The 21,666-nt window shown below is 41.0% G+C and overlaps 2 protein-coding genes across 3 annotated transcripts in view; one reads left to right on the top strand and one right to left on the bottom strand.

Annotated features, from left to right (window-relative positions):
- The window catches only part of RTN4IP1 (reticulon 4 interacting protein 1), a 45,962-nt gene extending 30,075 nt beyond the window's left edge, over positions 1-15,887 (bottom strand). Inside the window, exons 1-4 of the mRNA XM_068551365.1 lie at positions 15,204-15,887; positions 10,905-11,056; positions 10,044-10,112; positions 9,005-9,129 (exon numbers count right to left, since the gene is read on the bottom strand). Of these exons, the coding sequence (XP_068407466.1) occupies positions 9,005-9,129; positions 10,044-10,112; positions 10,905-11,056; positions 15,204-15,477 (620 nt within the window). The 5' untranslated portion in view covers positions 15,478-15,887. The remainder of the gene's footprint in view (positions 1-9,004; positions 9,130-10,043; positions 10,113-10,904; positions 11,057-15,203) is intronic.
- Positions 15,888-15,985: 98 nt separating this feature from the next.
- The window catches only part of QRSL1 (glutaminyl-tRNA amidotransferase subunit QRSL1), a 29,765-nt gene continuing 24,084 nt past the window's right edge, over positions 15,986-21,666 (top strand). For both annotated transcript variants that reach the window (XM_068551409.1, XM_068551408.1), the window contains exon 1: positions 15,986-16,115. Coding sequence is in view for 1 of the 2 variants with exons in the window: in XM_068551408.1 (XP_068407509.1) it covers positions 16,092-16,115 (24 nt within the window). In the remaining variant the exon portion in view is untranslated. The remainder of the gene's footprint in view (positions 16,116-21,666) is intronic.

Raw genomic sequence — 21,666 nt, 5'->3', positions numbered from 1 at the left:
AACCAGGGCCTGTACATTTCTTTAAACAAAGAAAGTCCCCAAAACGGACAGCAGGCAAATATATTTTTCAAGCCAGCAATAAGTCAGCTGGTCCTCCATAGTTTGAAGCCCTATGGCTGAAGGAACTATTCCTGTACTCTTCAAAGCACTTTCAATACAAAGGGAAAATACTGCTGTTGCTTAACCCCTGTGGCCCTTCACTTCAGTGCTATATAGTGGGAATACTTTCTACCCAGCTTGCTATAATGGTCGTGAAATATATTCAAACTTCACCGAAGTAGTAGACTATTTGTAGAGTGAAGAAAGGTGTACTGCTATATCTTCTACGTATCGCTTATTGGTTTATAAAGAGTAAGGGCCCAGGAAATACTCTCTTTACAAAAAGCACTATAATTCAAAATTGCCAAGAATTTTAGTCACATTCTTCTCTTACTTCCTAAGTCCCCACGCAAAGCTTCTTTGGCAGTCAGTGGGAACTGCATTGTGGCTGATGTAAAAATATGAGAGAGGGCTTTCCTGGTGGTGCAGTGGTTAAGAATCTACTTGCCAATGCGGGGGACATGGGTTCGAGCCCTGGTCCGGGAAGATCCCACATGCTGCGGAGCAACTAGTTTCCTTCCCATGACTGAGTCACTTTGTATTTAGCATCTGAGCACCTAAGTCCTCTACAATCACATTTTTCAGTATCACAATCTTACGAGACAAGGCATCAACACCCTAATTGCCTTACACATAAAAAATATATGAAACATACTACAAAACAGCAGGCGATCCAGAAGTAGGGAATTGCCTTTCAAATTTCTACATTCTGGCTAAGCCCCAGAAATCTCTGAATGCCAGGGCCAGATATCTAGAGACCTGGGATCTAGTCCCAACTCTCTCATTAACTGAATCTCTAGGCCTCAGATTCATCAGCTATGAAATGATAATCACAGAGGTGTACTCTAGGTGTTAGTGAATGCGAATTGGCATTTTCAATCTAATTTAAGCTTATATTTAGTTTCTCCACCTTTCTAACGTAGAAGTATATGACCTTCACGATTCCCCCCAGACCACATACTTGTAATGGGAAAAAAAAAGTCACAAGAGTAGAGTGCCCTTCATTAAGTCCTAATGGCTCCGAAACAAAGCTGATTTAAATATGGCTAAATCTTCCATCAGTAGAAATAAATGGTCTTTAAAAGATAAGGATGATGCTGAAAATGTATAAACTCATCTTTTTTAGTTTCACACACTACTTTTAAATCTGGAGGAAAAATGGGTGAAAGATAGCAAAGCATATCATAATATGCTAAATTTATTCCCTTAAGTGAGAAACTTAATCTGAATAAGGGGAATAGAATTACAAAATAAATCAACCAAACATGACTAAGACAGCCTGGGTTTGTGTGTCCCCTTCTTCTACTTCTCCATAATTCATGCAGACATTCCCCAATTTACAGAAGAGTTCATGTGTAAATTAGCTGTTCGGAACTTTAAACACATTTTCCCATGAAAACAAAGCTATTTATACATCTTGGCAAGATGCCCAGGGTAGCCCTTTAAAAAGGTTTAGTTAACCCATAATGGACCAAGAACCTTATACACAGTATAACGACGGTTCTGAGGGAAATGTACTCAGAATTTCAACCTGGGGTACTGGGAACACATCTCCCCAGATGGGACAGGCAGTGGGAACCATCCCAGGACACTGGTTCCTTCCATCTGGTGCAAAACAGAGGAAGGAAGACAGAGGGAAGGCTCATTTATCATGGCAACACGAGAATGGATGAGAGAAGTAGCATGGTCAGAGGAGGTTTACCATGGAAGTGACAGGATTCAGGAAGTGCCACCCGAACATATGGCACCTTAGCGAATCCAGTGGTTAAGACTCTGTGCTTCCAGAGCAGGGGGCACGGGTTCGATCCCTGGTTGGAGAAGTAGGATCCCACATGCCGCGCGGCCAAAAAATTAAAAAAAAAAAAAAAAAAAAAGGAAACAGACTTACAGATACAGAAAGCAAATAGGTGGTTGCCAGAAGGGAAGGAGACTTGGGCAAAATAGGTGAAGGGGATTAAGAGATGAAAACTTACAGTGATAAAATAAGTAGGTCATGGGGATGTAATATACAGCATAAAGAATACCGTCGATAATACTGTAATAATTTTATATGGTGAAAGAAGGTTACTGGACTTGTGGTGACCATTTCGTAATACATTTGATTGTCGGATCATGTGTCGTACACCTGAAACTAACATAATGCTATATGTCAACTGTACTTCAATTAAAAAAAAAAAAATGCTCAGTTTTAACCACTTCTTTGGGTCTTCATTTCGTTATAAAGGCTCCCATGTTGCATAAAACTTACAAACAAATAAATGTGTATGCTTTTCTCTTGTTAATTTATCTGTCCTTTTTAAAAAAAAATTATTTATTTATTTATGGCTGTGTTGGGTCTTCGTTTCTGTGCGCGGGCTTTCTCTAGTTGCGGCAAGCGGGGGCCACTCCTCATCGCGGCGCGCGGGCCTCTCACTATCGCGGCCTCTCTTGTTGCGGAGCACAGGCTCCAGACGCGCAGGCTCAGTAGCTGTGGCTCACGGGCTTAGTTGCTCCACGGCATGTGGGATCTTCCCAGACCAGGGCTCGAACCCGTGTCCCCTGCATTGGCAGGCAGATTCTCAACCACTGCGCCACCAGGGAAGCCCTTATCTGCTTTTTGTTACGGGGGCCCCAGCCAAGACTTAAAAGAGCAGAGGAAAGAGATATTTTTCCTCCTCTACGGAGCCAGTGAAGCTTAAGCTTCAGTCCCTCCCACTTACATAAGGCCTGGAGAAGAGCCCCAGCAATGTATCTGAATGGGCATGCAAGCAGATAGGGTAGGGGATCCCCAGAGAAAGAGAACCAGGTTGGGCTTTCTTGACAGAAGAGAAGCCATTTTTTGGCCTGAACCATTTTGTGATATAAGCCTGGCCACAATGCTTGCCCTTGAACAGGTCTCAGTAATTAACGATCTTAAGGGAACAAAAGAATGCAGAAATAACTCTTATCAGGCAAGAAAAGTAACAATAGCAAAGATAATATGTCAGTTGTAATGACTCCCAGTTCTGTCAATGATAAAGATTAGCCTGAAGCGCTCAACCACCAGATGAACTGGAACCTAAGGGATGATGATGTTGCCCTTTTCTGACCCTTGTGACTTCAATCAACTAAAGGCCGAGCCCCTTCATGAATATTCATGTTCTCTTAGCTTAAAACTTACCCAATTTTGCTGTTTGGAGAGAGACTGCTTTGGGAAAGAGCCCCAGCGGTCTCCTTACTTGCTGCAAGTGATAATATTACAAGTCCTTCCTTCTCCTTATCTTTGGCGTGGTTGTGTCTTTTGGCTTGACACCCACCAAGAGGCGAACCGAGTTTTAGGGTAACAGACATATGCTTTTGTAAAACTTGCAGAAGTAAGATATGCTAATGAAGGGTAGAAGAATATGGCACCCCAAAATATACCACTTAGGCATAAGGATTATTCAGAGCTGAAGGCAACAGAGAAGAAGCAGATGTAAGAAATCTCTGTACTTCTCCGATTTGCCTAAAAGCAAAGGTGCTTGCTTTACTCTTTACCAAGAAGGACAAAGGTTAATCCCTGGAGATAACTGTAGACCCTTATCAATGGAGAAGGCACCAATTTAAATTTGCATAACTAACTTTATTCTTGCTTTTCCTCGTAAACTTTCCACAACTGGCCTTCCCTACACTCTATCTTTTGTCTTGAACTAAAGATGGCATTTTGGCCTGAATTCTAAGCTAACTCTTTGAGTTACTCATTTTTCCTGGGTATCTCTCGTGTATACGTGAGGTGCACATGTTAATAAACTTCTGTTTGTTTTTCTCTTGTTTCCCTGTCTTCTGTTACAGAGGTCTCGGCAGAGAACTCAGAAGGGTAGACGGAAAATTATCTTTCCTCCCTACTAACCACAATCAGTAAATCTGCTGCCTCTTTCCACTCCTACTTTCCTCTCCATTATACTTCCTCTCTTGTCAGGTGACACTAGATTTGATTTGGAAATACATCTGCTTTGGGCTTAGTGGGAAATACTGATGTGGTTCATAGTAATTTCTGAGTACAGTTAAGTTATTACAGGCTGTCCTGGTTTAAGAATGCCTTCCAGGAATATTCCTATTTCCCACTAAGTCAACACCACAAGGTATCATAACATTTTATTACGATAAGACTGAATATCATGGTACCTAGCATTGGATTATATGAGCAGTGAAAGAGAAGCGAAGTCTGAAATGTACAGAACCAGAAGCTGGTCTGTAGAAAATTCTTCCAATTAAAAGACATGTAAAAACTTACAACACATCACTGATAAAGTTAATTTGTGATTCAGGACCCACAAAATGGAGGCCACCCCAGTGGCCCAGCCCATGTCACAGCCTGCCTCACTGCCAAGGAAACCTAGCACTAATCACCATCCTCCAACTCAGCTTTAGCTCACCTCACCCTAGAAACCAGGACCTGCTAGCCTTATAGGGAAATCAGACCTCCTAGCCAATCACGCCTTGTTTCTGTGTTGCCACTTCTAAAGCTGCATAAAACACAGTCCCGCCCAAAATCCCTTGGGAAGAGAGCTCCGCCGCTTGTGGACGGTTTTCCGTTGAATAAAGGATATTAAACTGGTTATTAAATTGTATTATTTTTGTCATTTGACACCACTACAGGGAAGATATCAACAACAAGCTAGTTAATGAAGGTTGTCAATTAAAATGCAAAAGTATTTTGGGCTTATTCACTGCACCAGGAAACGTGAGGTGCCCTGGAATCTTGCAACTCATAAAGAAACTTGGAAGACATTTTTCCAAATCTGACAACAATCCTAAATTTTACATGACATGGACAATAATGAGTTGCACAGCAGAAGGGGAGGGAGCAGGGTTTGGGAACAATACCACATCTTGGCTTATGGAAAATCACAGTTAACTGACAGTAGGAATATAGAGGAAGCGTCAGGGTGGTCGTCGGTAAGTCTTGTTTTGCACAAGTTGAGTTTCAGCTGCAAAGGGGACACCTAACTGGATGGAACTGAGTAGAGAGGATGGGGTCAGAAATAGGATCTGCAAGTTACCAAAATATAAAAAGAAACTGGGAGCAGATGAGATAACCCTGGGAGACAGGAAAGATGGAGAGACAATGGGAAAGCAGGTACAGTTCAAGGGCTGGGGGAAGAAAAGGAGCCTTTAAAAATGATAAGAATTGGTCCAAAAGGCAAGAAGAAAACTAAAGGAGTTTAGTGCCCCTGAAACCACGGAAAAAGTGAGCATGACAAAAGTGGGCAACAGCGCCAGAGACTTCAGAGGTCAAATTGTAAGAACTGAAAAGTATCGTTGGGTTGGCAACTCGGTCAGCTATGACCCTGGTGAGAACACCTGCAGCTGATCAGCAAAGCCGGAAGTGAGGTTACGGTGCACTGAAGAGTGAACGACTCCTACACGACTCCTACACGTCACAAGACAGTTTTCTAGGTGACAGGGGCAACTATCTGTAAAACACAAATGGCCCAGAAAGAGTTTGCTACTAATTCCTCTAACGGAGCCGTCCCGGAGCTCCCTGGAAAACAGGCCTGGGGTGGAGGCGATTCATGGGCAGCACACAGCCAGGCCAGAGCCAGCACTCCTTTCTCCCAACCCCAGGATTTCTCCAAGCAACTAGGCCACAGGGGTTTCTTTCTCCTTCCCCTTTCCCCTCTCCCTGTACAACCTAGTCAAAGTGCAAATGAAAACCCAAAGTCCCCAGGGGTGGTGGGAGTGGAGAGGGCGGAGGAAGAGGTGGGTTGGGTGGGGGAAGGAGAGGCAGGTGAAGGCCGCTGAAAGAAGGAAGCTGTTGTAATTGCCGGGATAAGCATATGGGCGGGGGGGATCCAATGTTTTATGTTTGAGCCTGTCTAATTCTATAAACAGAATTCATCAGACACCTAATTTACAATTACATGACAAAGTGTTATTGTCGTAAAGCCTAATCTCAAAAAAGAAAGAGGGAAAAGCATTCCTAAATCCACTTCATTGAGTTTCAAGTATACACAATTTAAAAGTGAAATTTATTCTGCGGGGGAGGAATGGTTCAATTTCTAACACTTTCTAATACTTCTGGCAAACAGTGAAGTACAACTTCCCAGCAAGAGATGAATTTCAGGCAGAGCATGACACTACCAATAAATATAACCATCGAATAGAATTGACTTTTCTAGTGATACCAAAGCGTGGGCAAAAAAGACACATGATGTCAATATTAAATTATCCCCTTGGTTAACTGATGCTCAGTTGTTACAGAAATATAATTATAGACCAAAGAAGGAAAAGCAAAACACCATGGAGGCCTTAGAAAGCTTTGTCTTAATTTCAAAAAGCTGTTTGTTACAAAGAAATCCTGTAAATTCTTTCAAGGTGGGTGTTTTTGTCATTGTTAGTTTTAGGTTTTTTTAATTAACTGGCTAGAAAAACACTGTTGGTCCTTGATGACAAACACTGATTTGCTTTGTGCAGACTAAAGACTGCCTTAATGCCAATAGCTAACAGTAAAAGAATAATTATTGCTTAGAGAAGCCAAAATATGCTCCACCAATCACAAAGGATAGTCAAACTGAAAAAAGCTACTTTGGACACCGGAACCTCTGCATTTAAGTTAGTAAAATCCCCCTATAATAGTAATTTCTTCATGTAAAAGTATTTTTACAGTATTTTAAGGTGCTCACATCTCTCATGTGATTCTCACAAATAAGGAGCTGGAGGGACTTCCCTGGTGGTGCAGTGCTTAGGAATCCGCCTGCCAATGCAGGGGACACAGGTTTGAGCCCTGGTCCGGGAAGATCCCACATGCCGTGGAGCAACTAAGCCCGTGTGCCACAACTACCGAGCCTGCGCTCTAGAGCCCGCGAGCCACAACTACTGAAGCCCGCGCGCCTAGAGCCCGTGCTCTGCAACAAGAGAAGCCACCGCAATGAGAAGCCCGTGCACCGCAACGAAGAGTAGCCCCCTCTCGCCGCAACTACAGAAAGCCTGCACACAGCAATGAAGACCCAATGCAGCCAAAACAAAAAAATTAATTAATTAAAATTTCTAAAAAAAAAATAAAAATAAGGAGTTGGAGAGGAAGGCCATTATTACTACCCATGTGTAATAATTTCAGTAAACAAATTTCCTAGAGCACCAAGGGCCAAGCTCTCACTGCCACTCGGAACAAAGGCATCCTCTGAGTCACCACACATGTGGGAATGTGACACAAGTCCATGATGTGAGCCAGTGAGGCTCTTTACAGTGGATTTCATTCCAGTGTGGTTAACAAGTGGCTAAATCAATGAACTGACCCAACTCAATATAACATATAAATCACTTTTATAAGTATAAAACTTTCCACTTCTCAAAGCTCGCCTAACAACCTACATTGTCCTACACTCAGTACCTTGGTGGAAACAGCAAAGAGACCATAAAAAGCATGCATGTGGTCAGCTGATTAGTTAGTAGCAGTGTAGAGAGAGGAACCCAGGTCTCTACTTCCCCAGCTCCAAGCCATTACTGCTTAAACAGAAGATAACATAGTACCTACAAAGCCAACGATAAACTGGGAAGACAAGAGATAGTTAGATCTGTTTCTAACTCATTTTCTACAGAATACTAAAAAAAGTATGCCTGGAGGGCCTGAACCAGCAAAAGGAATGAGAGCTCTCTATCTGGAGTGGTCATGGGGGCACAGAAAGCTGAATGCTTTTAGGGAAAAACAAAACAAAGCATCAATGTCACTGCAGAGCCTACAATAATAATAAACGTCTAAAAATCCTGAACACGATTTTTGCAAGGTTATTAACTATGACAAACCATTAGAAAAATCTACATGATCAAACTGATTTAATTTAAACAAAGTGTTGGACCAAAGTGGCAACTTCAAGAATGATAAGGCCCAAAAGCTTAAAAAATAAACAGCGTTGACCTTTAGAATATTTACCTTGAATTCTACGATGAAGGGTAGCACCTCATTAGATGAATAGCCTTTATACTGCTTTCAGAAATACAGCTATTAAGCGTTCACTAAATTCAATGTCTATAATCCAACACATTAAAGGGAAAGTGCAATGTTTCATAACAACAGGAGTACAGAATGACACAGACTTGTTATTTTTCCGGCACAATCTTTAGCAACCAGAAAACAAAATTTGACCTACAGCTCTCTCCTTCATCACCATCACTGAATGGTTCTGAGGACCTAGTTTTCTCACCAAATGATAAAATCATCCGTTTTCTCTATGATGCCAACTTTCTGAAACACAAAGAATACAGCAGTTGCATTGCTAAGAACAGTAGCCGCCACGTACTGAGTGCCTTCTGTGTGCCACAACCTGTGCCACTCATTTTATATGTGTTATCTCGTTTCACCCCTAAAACAAAACTCACAGAAGAGAAGTGTCCAAGCGGGCCACCCAGCTAGAAAGCAGCAGAATCTGAATATGAACTCAGAAGCATCTAACACTCACTGTGTTTCTGCAAACTCAGCAAGCACACCTGCAAGTCCTGCAAGCACCAGAGCTGCCTAAAGGAGCCTGAGAGAGCACAGAGCCTAAGAGAACTCAACAATATTCAAACCCTTTACATCTGTTTTTCATAGAAACCTTCAAGTGTGAGAGCAACTCCATCATTCTTTAAAATCTGTAAGGAAGTCATTCTTAACCTTTTTGGGAATCTGATGAAAGCTATGGACCTTCTTCCCAGAGACTGACATACGAAAATTTTGCATCATTTTAGAAGGTTCAGACTCCTAACATCCATCTACATATTTTTAAAATTCTCAATGGACTGAGCTAAGAATCAACAGAATGAGATTGAAAAAGTACAAACTGGCACAAGAGTTCTTTGGAAATTGTTTTAACTGTTAGCGCAACTCTGCTCATGTAAGTGAGCCTAGTTTTAACGCTTCTGACGAATCCCCTGCAAAGGCGTCACCAAAGGAAAGAAGGGAGTTTTAGATGCCACCACTGATACTCACCGTTTTCCTGTGCAATTCTTATCATTCAGGCCACCAATCTTGTTTATGGCAGACCAGGCTGTGAGGGCCACATATGGCAGAGAGGCAGCTTGAGTATGAGTGAGTGATCTGGGCTTGTGAGAGACCTAGGTTTGAAGATAACAGTCAAAAATAAGCAATGACTTGCAAACCTATGAACACAATTAAGTACATCTCTCTTCACAGGAATCCAACTATTTTCAGAGATGAAACACTCGGCCAGGTTCAGTGGTTACTGCAAACCCTACTCCAAGATTATCCCTAAGGAATTTCTCCAAATGACTCAACCTGCCTCGCAGAGGTTCAGTTAAGGTTTTATAGGTTACATTATCAGATAGTGCTGCTTAATGCTTCATAAAAAGACCACATTCAACAATACCATTAGTCCTAACTATACCCAGAAATAAACCCAAATAAACCTTGAGCCCTCATAAATACATTCTAGTTTGTTTTTGTGATCAGCTGTTTCCTTTACCCCCATTTACTGGAAGGTAATCTTTCCAGACTTTTTCTAATCTTATCTGTTTTCTAATCCTTTTTCCCTTCCTGCCCTCCCTTCTGTAGGCAATTTCCTTAATATTAACCCCCTTCTTTCTAATTAAATTGTTAGCCCTCCTGACTGGATTTGATTAGACTCCTGTTTTGAAAGTTATCTGAAACAGCTTGATACTTCCATGCTTCTGTTTATGATGAATCGGTATGCTCCACTCGGTATATTTGGTTTCAACTATTTATACTGGATAAAACCAAGAAACACAGCAGCGTTTCTAGATCTTGCTCCAAATCCCTGTTCCACAAGACAAAGATAAACGCTTTGGCAGCCAGTGTTATTTAAACGACATCCAATACTTTTTTAGATCTTTTAAAAATTCCTATTCTCTATCTCGGTTCTTTCGAAACTACCCATAAAACTTGAACCTGATCTCAAAAAAAAAAAAAAAAACTCCAATTATTTCAGAGATATTTGTCAGTCTTTGTTTCTACTTTCCAGTGGCATTTCAGCACAGAACTGGTGAGTTACCTCATTCCCACTGACTACAACAAACTCTGAGAGAGTGCCTTGTTTCCAGGGAGGAACTGCAGCCCAGACCTGAAACACACACAACTTCGTTAGAAACAGATCTTAAGCCAAAGCTAAGCATGAGAGTGTTCCCCAATACATACCCCACCCTGTGAAAAGAAGCACAAGTCAGCAATCCAGCAAATAATAGAGTTATTTTCACATGATATCAATGTATTATTTAGTATGATTCTAGATTTACCAAGTCAAACCACTTTGGAGGTAGATACCAGTAAATCCTGCTGTATTTACTGGCTACTTAGAGTACCAGTAAGAACACAGTCTCTGGGGCCTGAATCCTGGCTCTACCACTTGTTAGCTGTGGGATCTCTTTATAGCTTGACTTCCTCACCTGTAAACTGGGCCTAACTGTACTTACTTCATAGGGATTAAATGAGTTATTTTATGAAAAACAACTAGAACACTGCTAGCTATTATTATAAGCTGACTTTAATTTCTTGGTATAAAAGTTCAAAGTGACAAGAGACAGGTGATTATATCAACCTTTAGCTATTTTAAAAGCATCTAACCCATAAGGTAGAAATTGTCATTTAAAGACTTAAAAAGTCCCAATCATATATATCTTAAAGTCTTGCAATTCTTAAGCACTAGATTTAGAAAAGTTCAAGCACAGCAAGCTATTGTGACAGAACTGGAAACAACAGAAAGAAGATCTGAACCGAGAAAATGAGGGCTCCAGCCAAAGCTCAGTATATTTGTTGAAAAGAAGAAAAAAAGGTCAACGATATGGAATATATTTCCAAAAGCAGCAGAATTAAATCTGCAAATTTTGAGAAGGAATAGTGCAATGTGATAACTCACCTCATCGCCAGGCTTGAAGTACCTCACATCAAGTCCACACTCCATCACCACACCAGACACATCCCGGCCCAGAGTCAGGGGAAATTCTTCTCCTTTGATTTTAATATGTAAAGGGTCACGTTTCATATTTAAAGCTGTAGCTCCATAGCCACCTATAAAATACAATTTATTTGTTTCTTCCAAAAGAATGGGATGATTTCAAAACTACTGCAGGGTTACAGGCCAGGTACAATTCTAGATCTTCAAGATGCAGATTATAAAGTAATCAACCTTATAAATTTTTTACCATCACACAAGAAAGCATAAAAACAATGAATGTTGCTCCTTTCAAAGAAAATTATTTGGAAAGTCATAATCACTGTTTTTAATTTTTATTTTATACTGGAGTATAGTTGATTAACAATCACTGTTTTTGAAATTCCAATTTTGAAACTGTCTTCAGAACTTTCAGTATTTTCTTTTATAGGTTTTACTTTGTTCTTTGAAGATGGTTTCTTTGTTAATTTATTCATTCATGGACTTTTTAAACAACAAAGTCATCTGAAGCCAAGTCTGGTGAAGAAGATAATGTTAAAGTTGTCTGGTTAATAAAGAAATAAATAAGGCATGGGTATAGTATTTGACACTGACACTGGTCTATGAGTAATTGTCCCTGCCTCGCAAAAAAATGTTTCTAGAACATCTCTGGGTTAAGTGCAAGGTTCCCAAATGGAAAAGAACCACTTGGCTGCATCAGTTCTGATATGTTAAATCAGGTTGACTGCTTTATTATACATCATTTTATTTTTAAAAACGTTTACATAAATATCAGCTAAACAGAGATGAAAACATCCCTCTGATCAGTATTTTTTTGGTCCAAATAAATTGGCTATAATAATCCAAAGTAGTTTATTACACAGCTTCAACGTATAAAATGGCTTTTCTAAGACACAAAAGTACTGTTGTCATCTCTTTTGCTCGACATCCTTCTGAGAACATTTCTGCTATGTAAGGCTCTCCAAGATAAGCACCCTGCTTACCTTTCTAGTGCCATGTACCACAATTTATGCTCCAGAATCACTAAACCACTCAGTAAGTCTCCCCTTTTCTCCCACTCATCCTCATTAAATCCTAAGCATGAGGAGAAACCAGCAAAGGAGCCCAAGAAGGCTTGGCCAGTGAAAAGGTGTTCAGAAAGCCGAGTGAAGAGGGTCATTTAAAGAAGTCAAATGCTGCTGATGGGGAAGATAGTTTTTCAAATAAGGTCAAAAGCTGCCAATAGGCTTTTAAAAAACAAAAACCCCCAAACAAACAAACAAAACAAAATACTGGATCCAACAACACAGTGGTCTTCCGTGACCTTCATAGGAGCGGTTGCTGTGGCATGGGGTGACAGAGAGAATGGGAGTGAGGAATTGGAGACCATGAGAACATTCAACTCTTTCAAATAGTTTTGCTTACAGAGGAGAGCAGAGAAGTGGGGCAGTGGCTGGAGGGGGACTAGTGAGAGAGAGGAAGGATTTTTAAGTGTTTTTTTTTTTTTCCTCTTTAAGAATGGAGAAATTAACAGCAAGTTTGTATGCCAATGGGAATGATCCAGTGGAAAGGAAAAGACTGAAGATGCAGGAGAGAACTGCTGAAACAATGCTCCTGCGTAGGTGAGAGGGCACGGGGTCTAGAACCCAGGTGGAGAGCTGGGCTTAGATGAGAGCAATGACAGTTAATCCACGCAGCAGGAGGTAGAGGATACAGGGAGAGAGGCTGACAGGAGGGTAGCTTGCAGAAGTTGTTTTTAATAAAAATCAAGACACATGGAAGAAAGTGTTTGAAAGTTGGGAAAGTCCCAGAAAATCTAAGCTGATGGCCACCATGCCAATATTACATACTTGCCAGCTGGCTGGTTACGAGTGCATTCTATCAGGGGAAAAAAAAAACTTCACATGTAATACTCACAAAAGTCACATTTTACTTTCCTGTCTTACATTCCTTTTCCACTCTCAAACACAATTAAACAATTATTCACTGAAATTCCTATGTGGTTTGATCAACAGAAGAGGGCATTTAGCCATGTCAAATTTTAGCTGCTGTTTCAGAGCTGCAAAAAAAAAAAAAAAATCTTCAGTCCTCTCTAAGCTACACAGCCTGCAGGGCAAGGTTGTTTTCTTGGTCACCTCGATATCACCTGAGTAACTCTGGCTCATTGGTACCAGCTAAGCTAGCCCCAAATCCAGAAACAGCTGGTAGTTAGGAACTGAGAACCTGCTTGGTGACACAATGAATGGGAACCCTTAGGAGCTCTGTCCCATTCTTAGAGGTGACCATTTTGGTTCAGAGTTGGAATGGTTTGGAAAATCCTAAATCTGCCATCAGTTTCAAAAGTTTTAATTCCATCTAAAGAAACCAAACTTTGTTGGTATGATGCTGTTGGCTGTATTTTTTTTCTATTTTAAGATTACTCATTATTCATTAGCCATTTATATGATTTATGATTTTATGTCCAACAATAGTGGACATCTCCAGAAAAACAGCTGGCTTCCATCTTTCAAAATAGACATGTCCTTGCTTTCTTGTCAAGGGAAATAACTGCTCCCTACAGCTTACGATCTTATACTCATTATTTTATTTCCCCATATTTCAGGTATCTTCTGCAACGATAATCACACATTCTCCAAAAAGAATTCATGAGCAGGAAATAAAGAGGATAACTTGCAAATAATATTACCCAGTCAAGTCATAAAAAACTAAGATGTCTCAAGAATACTATATAAAAGTAAAATGTGTTATAATATTACATTAAATAGCAGCCAAGAAAGTCCAGATCCAGCCATTCTACTGAAGTTAAAATGTACACAATACAAATTGTGCATGTGCTTTCAAAGAAATGAAAAGTTAACAGATCTAAATGAAGACAAAAACCACTTATTTTAGTTTGTAACCTTAAATTAGAATGAAAATATAAAATGACATTAAAAATAATGACTGAATGACAACTACACATGTGAAGCACAGAAACAGGCTACAGTTGACAGGGCATGGGATCTACCTTCAAAGAGCTTATAATCAAGGAAAGGAAAAAAACATAATGGTCACTGGGTATAAATCTACCACTTAAAGATAATTCCGATAAAAACTAAATTATCTTCATGCCCAATGTAAATGGAATCAACTGAAACAACATGCCCAACTAGTAATAGCAATTATTACTTTAAAGCGAACAAAAAGAATACAAATGTGTATTTCATGAGGCAATCATCATAAAGTCATTTCAATTAATTCTTAATAGAGCTTTCCAGCTACATTTTGAGTCCAAGTCTTTCCCCAAACTCCCTCCCCACAAAGAAATACATAACAGTTATTCTTCACATGTTTAGATCAGCACTGTCCAATAGATATAATGCAAGCCACATATCTAACTTAAAATTTTCTAGTAGCCACTATAAAAAGAAAGAAGTGAAATTAATGTTAATAATATTTTACTTAATATATCCAAAATATTATCAGGTTAATATGTAATGAACATAAAATTATTAATAAGATATTTTACATGCATTTTTTCTTACTAAGCCTTTGAAATCTAGTGTATATTTTACACTAACTGTACATCCCAGACTAGCCACATTTCAATTGCTCATTTTTTTGTCATTATTTTCCAAAGTTAAAGTAAGTCACAAATAGTAATCAATCTTTTCAGCACTATAATAATTGCATAAGGAATATAGTACTCTCCAAGCTTTGTCAATATCCACCAGTAGAAATTAAGATAACATTATTCCCACTGAGGATGGCGCATAACAGAAAAGTGTATTTTAACTTTGCAGAATGTAACAGCAAAAATGAGGAAAGTACTGTGTCCATATCCTGGCATCCTGTTCTGCTGCTTTGTCCATTGGACCATTAAACAAAGCTGTGATTAGTGGGACGGAAATAAGAATTACTATGAAAATTCAAATTCTAAACTGATATGAAAACATAAGCATACCTCTAAAACCTGTGATGGACCTCAGAATATCACAAAGTTCCCAGGAGAGTGTACCAGAAAGTTAGCTGTGGATACAATTCTCAAGTCCCAATTTACATTTTTAGGTAGTATTGGAAGCAATTCAAACTTATATTTTGTGAAAGATTAAAGCATACCGTGGACATTGCAATTTCAAAAATTTTGAAAATAATATCTACTGAGATACTGTCAAAACCCTAAACAATTCCTTTGTGTTAACCCAAACAGTGTAGTCAATAACAATTGACCTTTTAAAACTAATCCCTGATGAGATTGTCTGAAGAAAAAAAAAAGGTAATTGAGGAATGTCTTTTGAAACTTACTTCTCATATTAACATCTATAGGATTTATACTCGCAGCGTGAACTTTGATAATGACTTCATTTGGATAGTGTATCATTGGTATCATCATGTTCTGAGTAAATCGAAGCACTTCATTACTCCCATATTTATCTATCACCCAAGCGGGCATGACAGTGCTCCTTGGAGAGGTAGTACTAATCTTTCTAACCGAAGGCTTTTGTACAACTTGTCTTCTCCAGAAGCAAACCGCAGTGCATGCATTTCTTCTAAGTACACAGGTCTTCAGAAATCCCATCGTAAACAGTGGTTGAACTGCGTGCCCTAATTAAAAGGCACTTATACTGGATCAAACCCTCACACCTGAATTCGGTCAAATTCTGCCAAACACTCTGGCCGGTTTCAAAGTTGAGAATTCAAAAATGAAGTTAGACTGATGGAGCAACTGAAGAAAGAAGAGTATGGAACTACTCTACTCTTCACATCTGAAATGCTCCTATTAACGTTCCAGTCAGTATTCTGTCCATTCTCCTCCTCCCTTACACCCCCTCCCCTTAAAAACAAAAACAAAACCGCTAGAATCCTGCCCTGTCCCGGGAGCCTTCTGCGGGACAAGCCGACTCCGCTCGCGATCAGGATGTCAGAGAAATTCACACACTTCCAGGCTCCAGCCGCGACCCCCGGAGTCTCCTTGCCACCAGCTCTACTTCCCCGCAGGACTTCCTTAGCGGCGCCAGCCAATCGCGTGCACAGATCATTTTCCTCGGGCTGCAACTCGACCAATCTGAGTACTCGGTGCTGACAGGTTCGCTGGCAAATGGCTGCGCCCATGTAATACCAGCAGCGGTAGCTGACCTTTCTTTTTCCTCCTTGTCACCAGGCTCCTGTGGTGGCGGGTGGGACACCAGGACCATGTTGGGCCGGACCCTCCGAGAAGTGAGTGGAATGTCTGCTGAGGGCCCAGGGAGGTCGGGAAGATTCGCGGAGTCCTTGTTCACGTGGACGAGGCGTCCCCCGGCCGGCGCGCATCTTGGTCAGCCTCGCCGCCTCCTTCCCTGGAACTTGGTGGGGGATTCGGACCTCCGGGTCCTTAGGCTGTGCTCCTCATATCCGTTTAGGAGTTAGGATCTCAGCGGGGGAGGCTTCTGCACCGCCGCGCTGTGGGGTGGAAGGGAACAGTGGCTTCTCTCGATTATTCGTTCGCTCTGGCTGCGTGGGGCCCTGGCCGGTCTCAAAGTGGGCTCTGCCAGATAAGGGGGATTTGGCTGGTCCACGTCAGTCTCTCTTATTCGCTACACACATCTGATGCAGTCCTCACTGAGAAACCCGCAAATCTGTCCCTTGCAAAAGCCAAACTAGTGATTCTTAGCTTTTCCCCCCCTGGATATATTCATTCTCCAAGCTTCAACTACCACCAAGATACCAATGATTCTCTGACCCGTGTCTCCATTTCCTGGACATCATTTTTGAACTCTGGGCTATATTTGTGAATGTCTAATGGACATCTCTTCCAAAACTCCCACAAGAGTTTGATCAATTTAACCAAAGTTGACTTCATCCTTGTAACAGAACCACCTCTTGCGTCTCAACCTCCATCATAAAAAACAAACAAAAGCCTAATTACGGAATTCTTAATATTCTGTTTTTAGCGGCACAACTGTTATCCCAGTTGCCCTTAGATTCTTCTTCATATGTCATATCATATCCAGTAAGTCACTAAACCGTGTTAGTTCTCTTTTGAAATTACGTTGGGAACCTGTTCTCTCACTTTATCCCTGCTGTTAGGGCTTTAGTTCAGATCTCCTTGCTTTCTGATCTCTCAACCTGCAGAGCTGTCTGCAGGCCCACTGCTATGAGGATCACCTCGGCCCGCCTTAAAGCTACAGCTGTGTCCCACTCAGGAAGGTTAGTATGATAAGGCCCAGAGTGTATGGTTTAACCTGGGTTCCAGGTGATTCTGCTGATAAGTAGCAATTGAGGACCTACCCCGCCTTCCATCTTCCGTTTGTATCTTCACCTGGGAAGTGTTTTTTTTTAATTTTTCCAGCTGGCAGCCTTTTAGAAAGCTGTAAATTATGAGAATTTTAAATCCACAGGTTTTAAATAATAAATAGTTATTCCCCTAAATACATTTTTGTTTTACCATCCTAAATTGTATCTTGCCTATACCATCAGTGAAGAATCCAATTTGTTTTTAAAAATTAAAAAAATTTTAACTTCAAACTTGTTTTAAAATGAAATATAACCTAAAAAATACGGTATTTTCTTTTTCTGCCCTTTCCCCCAGCACTACCTTTTTTGTGCCACCCCTTCCTAATGTCCAGTGAGCCATTGTCAGAAACAACTTTTACCTCAAGGGGGAAAAGGGAAGCTGACCCAAGGGTAGTCAGGAAATTGCCTTGGCATGATTACTTTCACTTAATCACTCCTTTAACAAATATTTATTGATGCCTATTGTGTGGAAAACATTTGCTTATTTTCCCAGCCCATAATATATCTTCTGTCCACTCTGTTTTTTCCACATCATTGTACCAATGCCCCAAATTCTACCAATTAGAGATTAGTTAATTTAGTACACATTCTATTTTAAATATGTAAAGATGCCTGGGAAGGTTGAATGATTTATATATCCATTTTTGTGAATTATAATAGTTCAATCAGATTTCTCTCCATCACACCCTGGCTGAGATAATCAAAGAAAGGGGAAATTTTGCGGGGGAGGGGATTGAGGGAGGGGCTGGAAACTATGGCATTTTGAGACAATTTGGGGGCCTAAGTGGAGGCTTAGGGCAGTAGAGGAGCCCTAGGAGGAAGCACTGAAAGGAGGTAAAATGCCAAATAGGAGGTAAAACTGCTACTTGTAAATTTTACCCAGGTACACTCAGTAAGGGGGAAGAGTCTTACTTTCACCTTCCTTTTTTGTGGCATGATCTCAGTGTTTCTAGGAACCAGATGCCAGGCTAATATTATTAACCCTAAAGTTATATTAATTGATTATTGTTATATTAAAGAAAGTTAATTATATATCCAGTAGGCTTCTTGGGGGTCTAGCCTAAGAACATTTAATTACTGTTCTATGGGAAAGTAGACTCCAAATTTTAAACAACTCAGTAATTCATTCATTCAGTTAACATTTATTGAGCACCTCTGTGTTCCAGACACTGGGGATTAGCATTGAAGACAGAAGTTCCTGCCCTCATGAAGCCTACATTTTTGTGGGGAAGCAGGCATTAAATAAGTTTCTCTAAGTAAATAATAGAATTTTAGGTAGTGTAGGTGCTATGAAGAAAGATTAAGCAGGCTATAGTGTGCGAATTAGTTGGGGAGATGGATGTTTTAGATAGAGTGGTCAGGGAAGGTTTTGCTCACTGAGTGGGTGATATTTAGTAGACTTGAAGGATGAGAAGGGTGGGCCCTGGGAAGATCTGGGAGAAGGGTGTTCCAGGCAGAGGAAAGAATAAAAGTGCAATGTCTCTGAAGCAAGAGCAAACTTGATGTGGTCAAGGAATAGCAGGAAGGCCAGCAGACCCAAGAGAACTGAACAAGAAGAGTAGTGGGAGATGAGGTTATAGATAAGCAGGAGCCAGATTACCTTTCAGGCCATGTTAAGGAGTGTGGATTTTATTCTACATGTAATGCAAATCCTGTGGAAAGTTGTGAGTCTTTGGACATGATCTGATTTAAAAATTAAAAAGCTCCTTCGTGTTATTCAGGATTGTGGTTTATAGGAAAGCAAGTAGGGAAGCAGGAAGACCAGTTAGAAGGTCGTTGCATTGTCAAGAGCTGATGGCAGCATGGATAGGGTGATGGGAGGAGAGGTAATGCAAAGTGGGTGTTAGTTTTTTGTTGTTGTTGTTGTTTTTGGGTTTTTTAAATTTATTATTTATTTTTGGCTGGGTTGGGTCTTTGTTGCTGTGCGTGGGTTTTCTCTAGTTGCAGCGAGCAGGGGCTACTCTTCGTTGCAGTGTGCGGGCTTCTCATTGCGGTGGCTTCTCTTGTTGCGGAGCACGGGCTCTAGGCGCGTGGGCTTCAGTAGTTGTGGCATGCAGGATCAGTAGTTGTGGCTCGTGGGCTCAGTAGTTGTGGCTCACGGGCTCTAGAGCGCAGGCTCAGTAGTTGTGGCACACAAGCTTAGTTGCTCCGTGGCATGTGGGATCTTCCTGGACCAGGGCTCGAACCCATGTCCTCTGCATTGGCAGGTGGATTCTTAACCACTGCACCACCAGGGAAACCCGTGTGTTAGTTTTTTAAGGTATGGCTTTCTGATGGATTGGATATGGGATTTGAGGGAAAGAGATGAATCAAGGAGGATGCTTAGGTTTGGGGCCTGGGCAATTGTAGAAATGGTAACATTTATCAAGATGGGAAAGACTCTACAGGGAGCATGTTGTGAGGAGAAAGTTATCAAGACCTGTTAATTTTGAGATGCTTCTAAAGATATCCAAGTGAAGATGTCAGTTAAGCAGGTAGATATAGGAATGTGGAGATCAAGAAAGAAGCTAAGTATGAGGATATAAATTGTCCAGAGTAGAGGACATAATTGAAGTTATATGGTCAGATGACATCTGAGTGTAAATATAGAACAAGGCCTAAAACTTTCCAACATTTAGGGGTCAGCAGTAGGAAGCAGAGCCAGCAAAAGAGACTTGAAGGAGTGGCCAGTAAGGCAAGAGGAAAACCAGGATGGCTTGGTGTCCTGAAATACAAGTGAAAAAGAAGTGCTTCAAGGAGGGAGTGATGTCTTTTGTTGAATGCTGAGTGCTGCTGGACTGGGCCATGACTGCTGGATTTAGGAATGTGGAGGTTACTGGTGATCTTGATGTGCTGTTTCTTGGAACAATGGAGACAAAAAGCATGAATGTTAAATGAGTGTGTTAAAGAGAGTACCAGTCAACCAGACACTCAGCTTTCAAGGGCTCTTCTATACCTTCAGCATTTATCAAGACAGTTTTTCATTTGAAAGACAGTTCTTTTCCTAAGTGAAGCTTTGATGTTATGTGTAAAGTTAACAAAATGTTCTCTATTTGCTACAGAGGAGTAAATGCTGTAACAGCCTGCATAGAGAGGTAGTAGAGTATAGTGGACCAGAGCATGGGCTTTGGAAACAAGATCAGGCCTTGGTTGAATCCCAGCTCTGCTACTTTCTAGCTATGTGATTTTAAGCAGGAACTTCAGTAATTTATCTGTAAAATGGAAATAATGTCAGCCTCTTAGTGTGGATATGAAGATTAAATGAAATATAAAACATCTAGGGGACTTCCCTGGTGGTGCAGTGGTTGAGAATCCGCCTGCTAATGCAGGGGACACGGGTTCAATCCCTGGTCCGGGAAGATCGCACATGCCGCGGAGCAACTAAGTCCGTGCGCCACAACTACTGAGCCTGTGCTCTAGAGTCCGTGAGCCACAACTACTGAGCCTGTGTGCTGCAACTACTAAAGCCCATGCACCTAGAGCCCGTGCTCCACAACGAGAGAAGCCTGCGCACTGCAACGAACAGTAGCCCCCGCTCGCTACAACTAGAGAAAGCCCACGCGCAGCAACGAAGACCCAACATAGCCAAAAATAAATAAATAAAATAAATAAATAAATAAATAAAAACCTATCAGTGGGTGAGGGGGAAAACATCTAGGATAATGCCTAGAACCAAGTGCCATTATTAACACTAATTTTGTTACAGTGACAAAATTACTAGATTATATGTATTTACAGTTTTCTCTTCCCCTGTTTTCTAAGAAGAATGGTTCCTGAGGAAGATTTCTTAATTTTTCTAAGAAGGTATATTACTTTTCTACTGCTGTGTAACAAATTAGTATAAACTTTTCAGCTTAAAATAACACAGTCTTAAAACACACACACAATCTTATCATCTCACGGTTTTGTGGGTCAGGAATCCAGGAATGGAGTAGCTGGGTTCTCTACTCAGAGTCTCACAAGGCTGAAATCAAGGTGTCAGCCAGAGCCGCAGTCTCTTTGGATGCCTTGGGATCCTCTTTCCACCTCACTGGTTGGCAGAATACATTTCTTTGTGGTTGTAGGACTGAGGTCCCTGTATTCTTTCTTTCTTTTTTTTTTTTTTTTTTAATATTTTTTTATTTTTTTATTTTTATTTTTGGCTGTGTTGGGTCTTCGTTGCTGCACGTGGGCTTTTCCCTAGTTGCGGTGAGCAGGGGCTACTCTTTGTTGCAGCACGAGGGCTTCTCATCGTGGTGGCTTCTCTTGTTGCAGAGCATGGGCTCTAGGCACATGGGCTTCAGTAGTTGTGGTACATGGGCTCAGTAGTTGTGGCTCGCAGGCTCTAGAGTGCAGGCTCAGTAGTTGTGGCTCACGGGCTTGGTTGCTCCATGGCATATGGGATATTCCCGGACCAGGGATCAAACCCATGTCCCCTGCATTGGCAGGCGGATTCTTAACCACTGCACCACCAGGGAAGTCCCTGTTCCCCGTTCTCTTGCTGACCATGTGGGTAGTAGAGTAAATGAGCTCAGGG

The sequence above is a fragment of the Eschrichtius robustus genome, chromosome 9, assembly GCF_028021215.1.
Source record: "Eschrichtius robustus isolate mEscRob2 chromosome 9, mEscRob2.pri, whole genome shotgun sequence".
Classification (NCBI taxonomy): Eukaryota; Metazoa; Chordata; class Mammalia; order Artiodactyla; family Eschrichtiidae; genus Eschrichtius; species Eschrichtius robustus.
The sequence above is the reverse complement of the archived record's forward strand: the minus strand, read 5'-3'. Positions and strand labels throughout refer to the sequence as shown.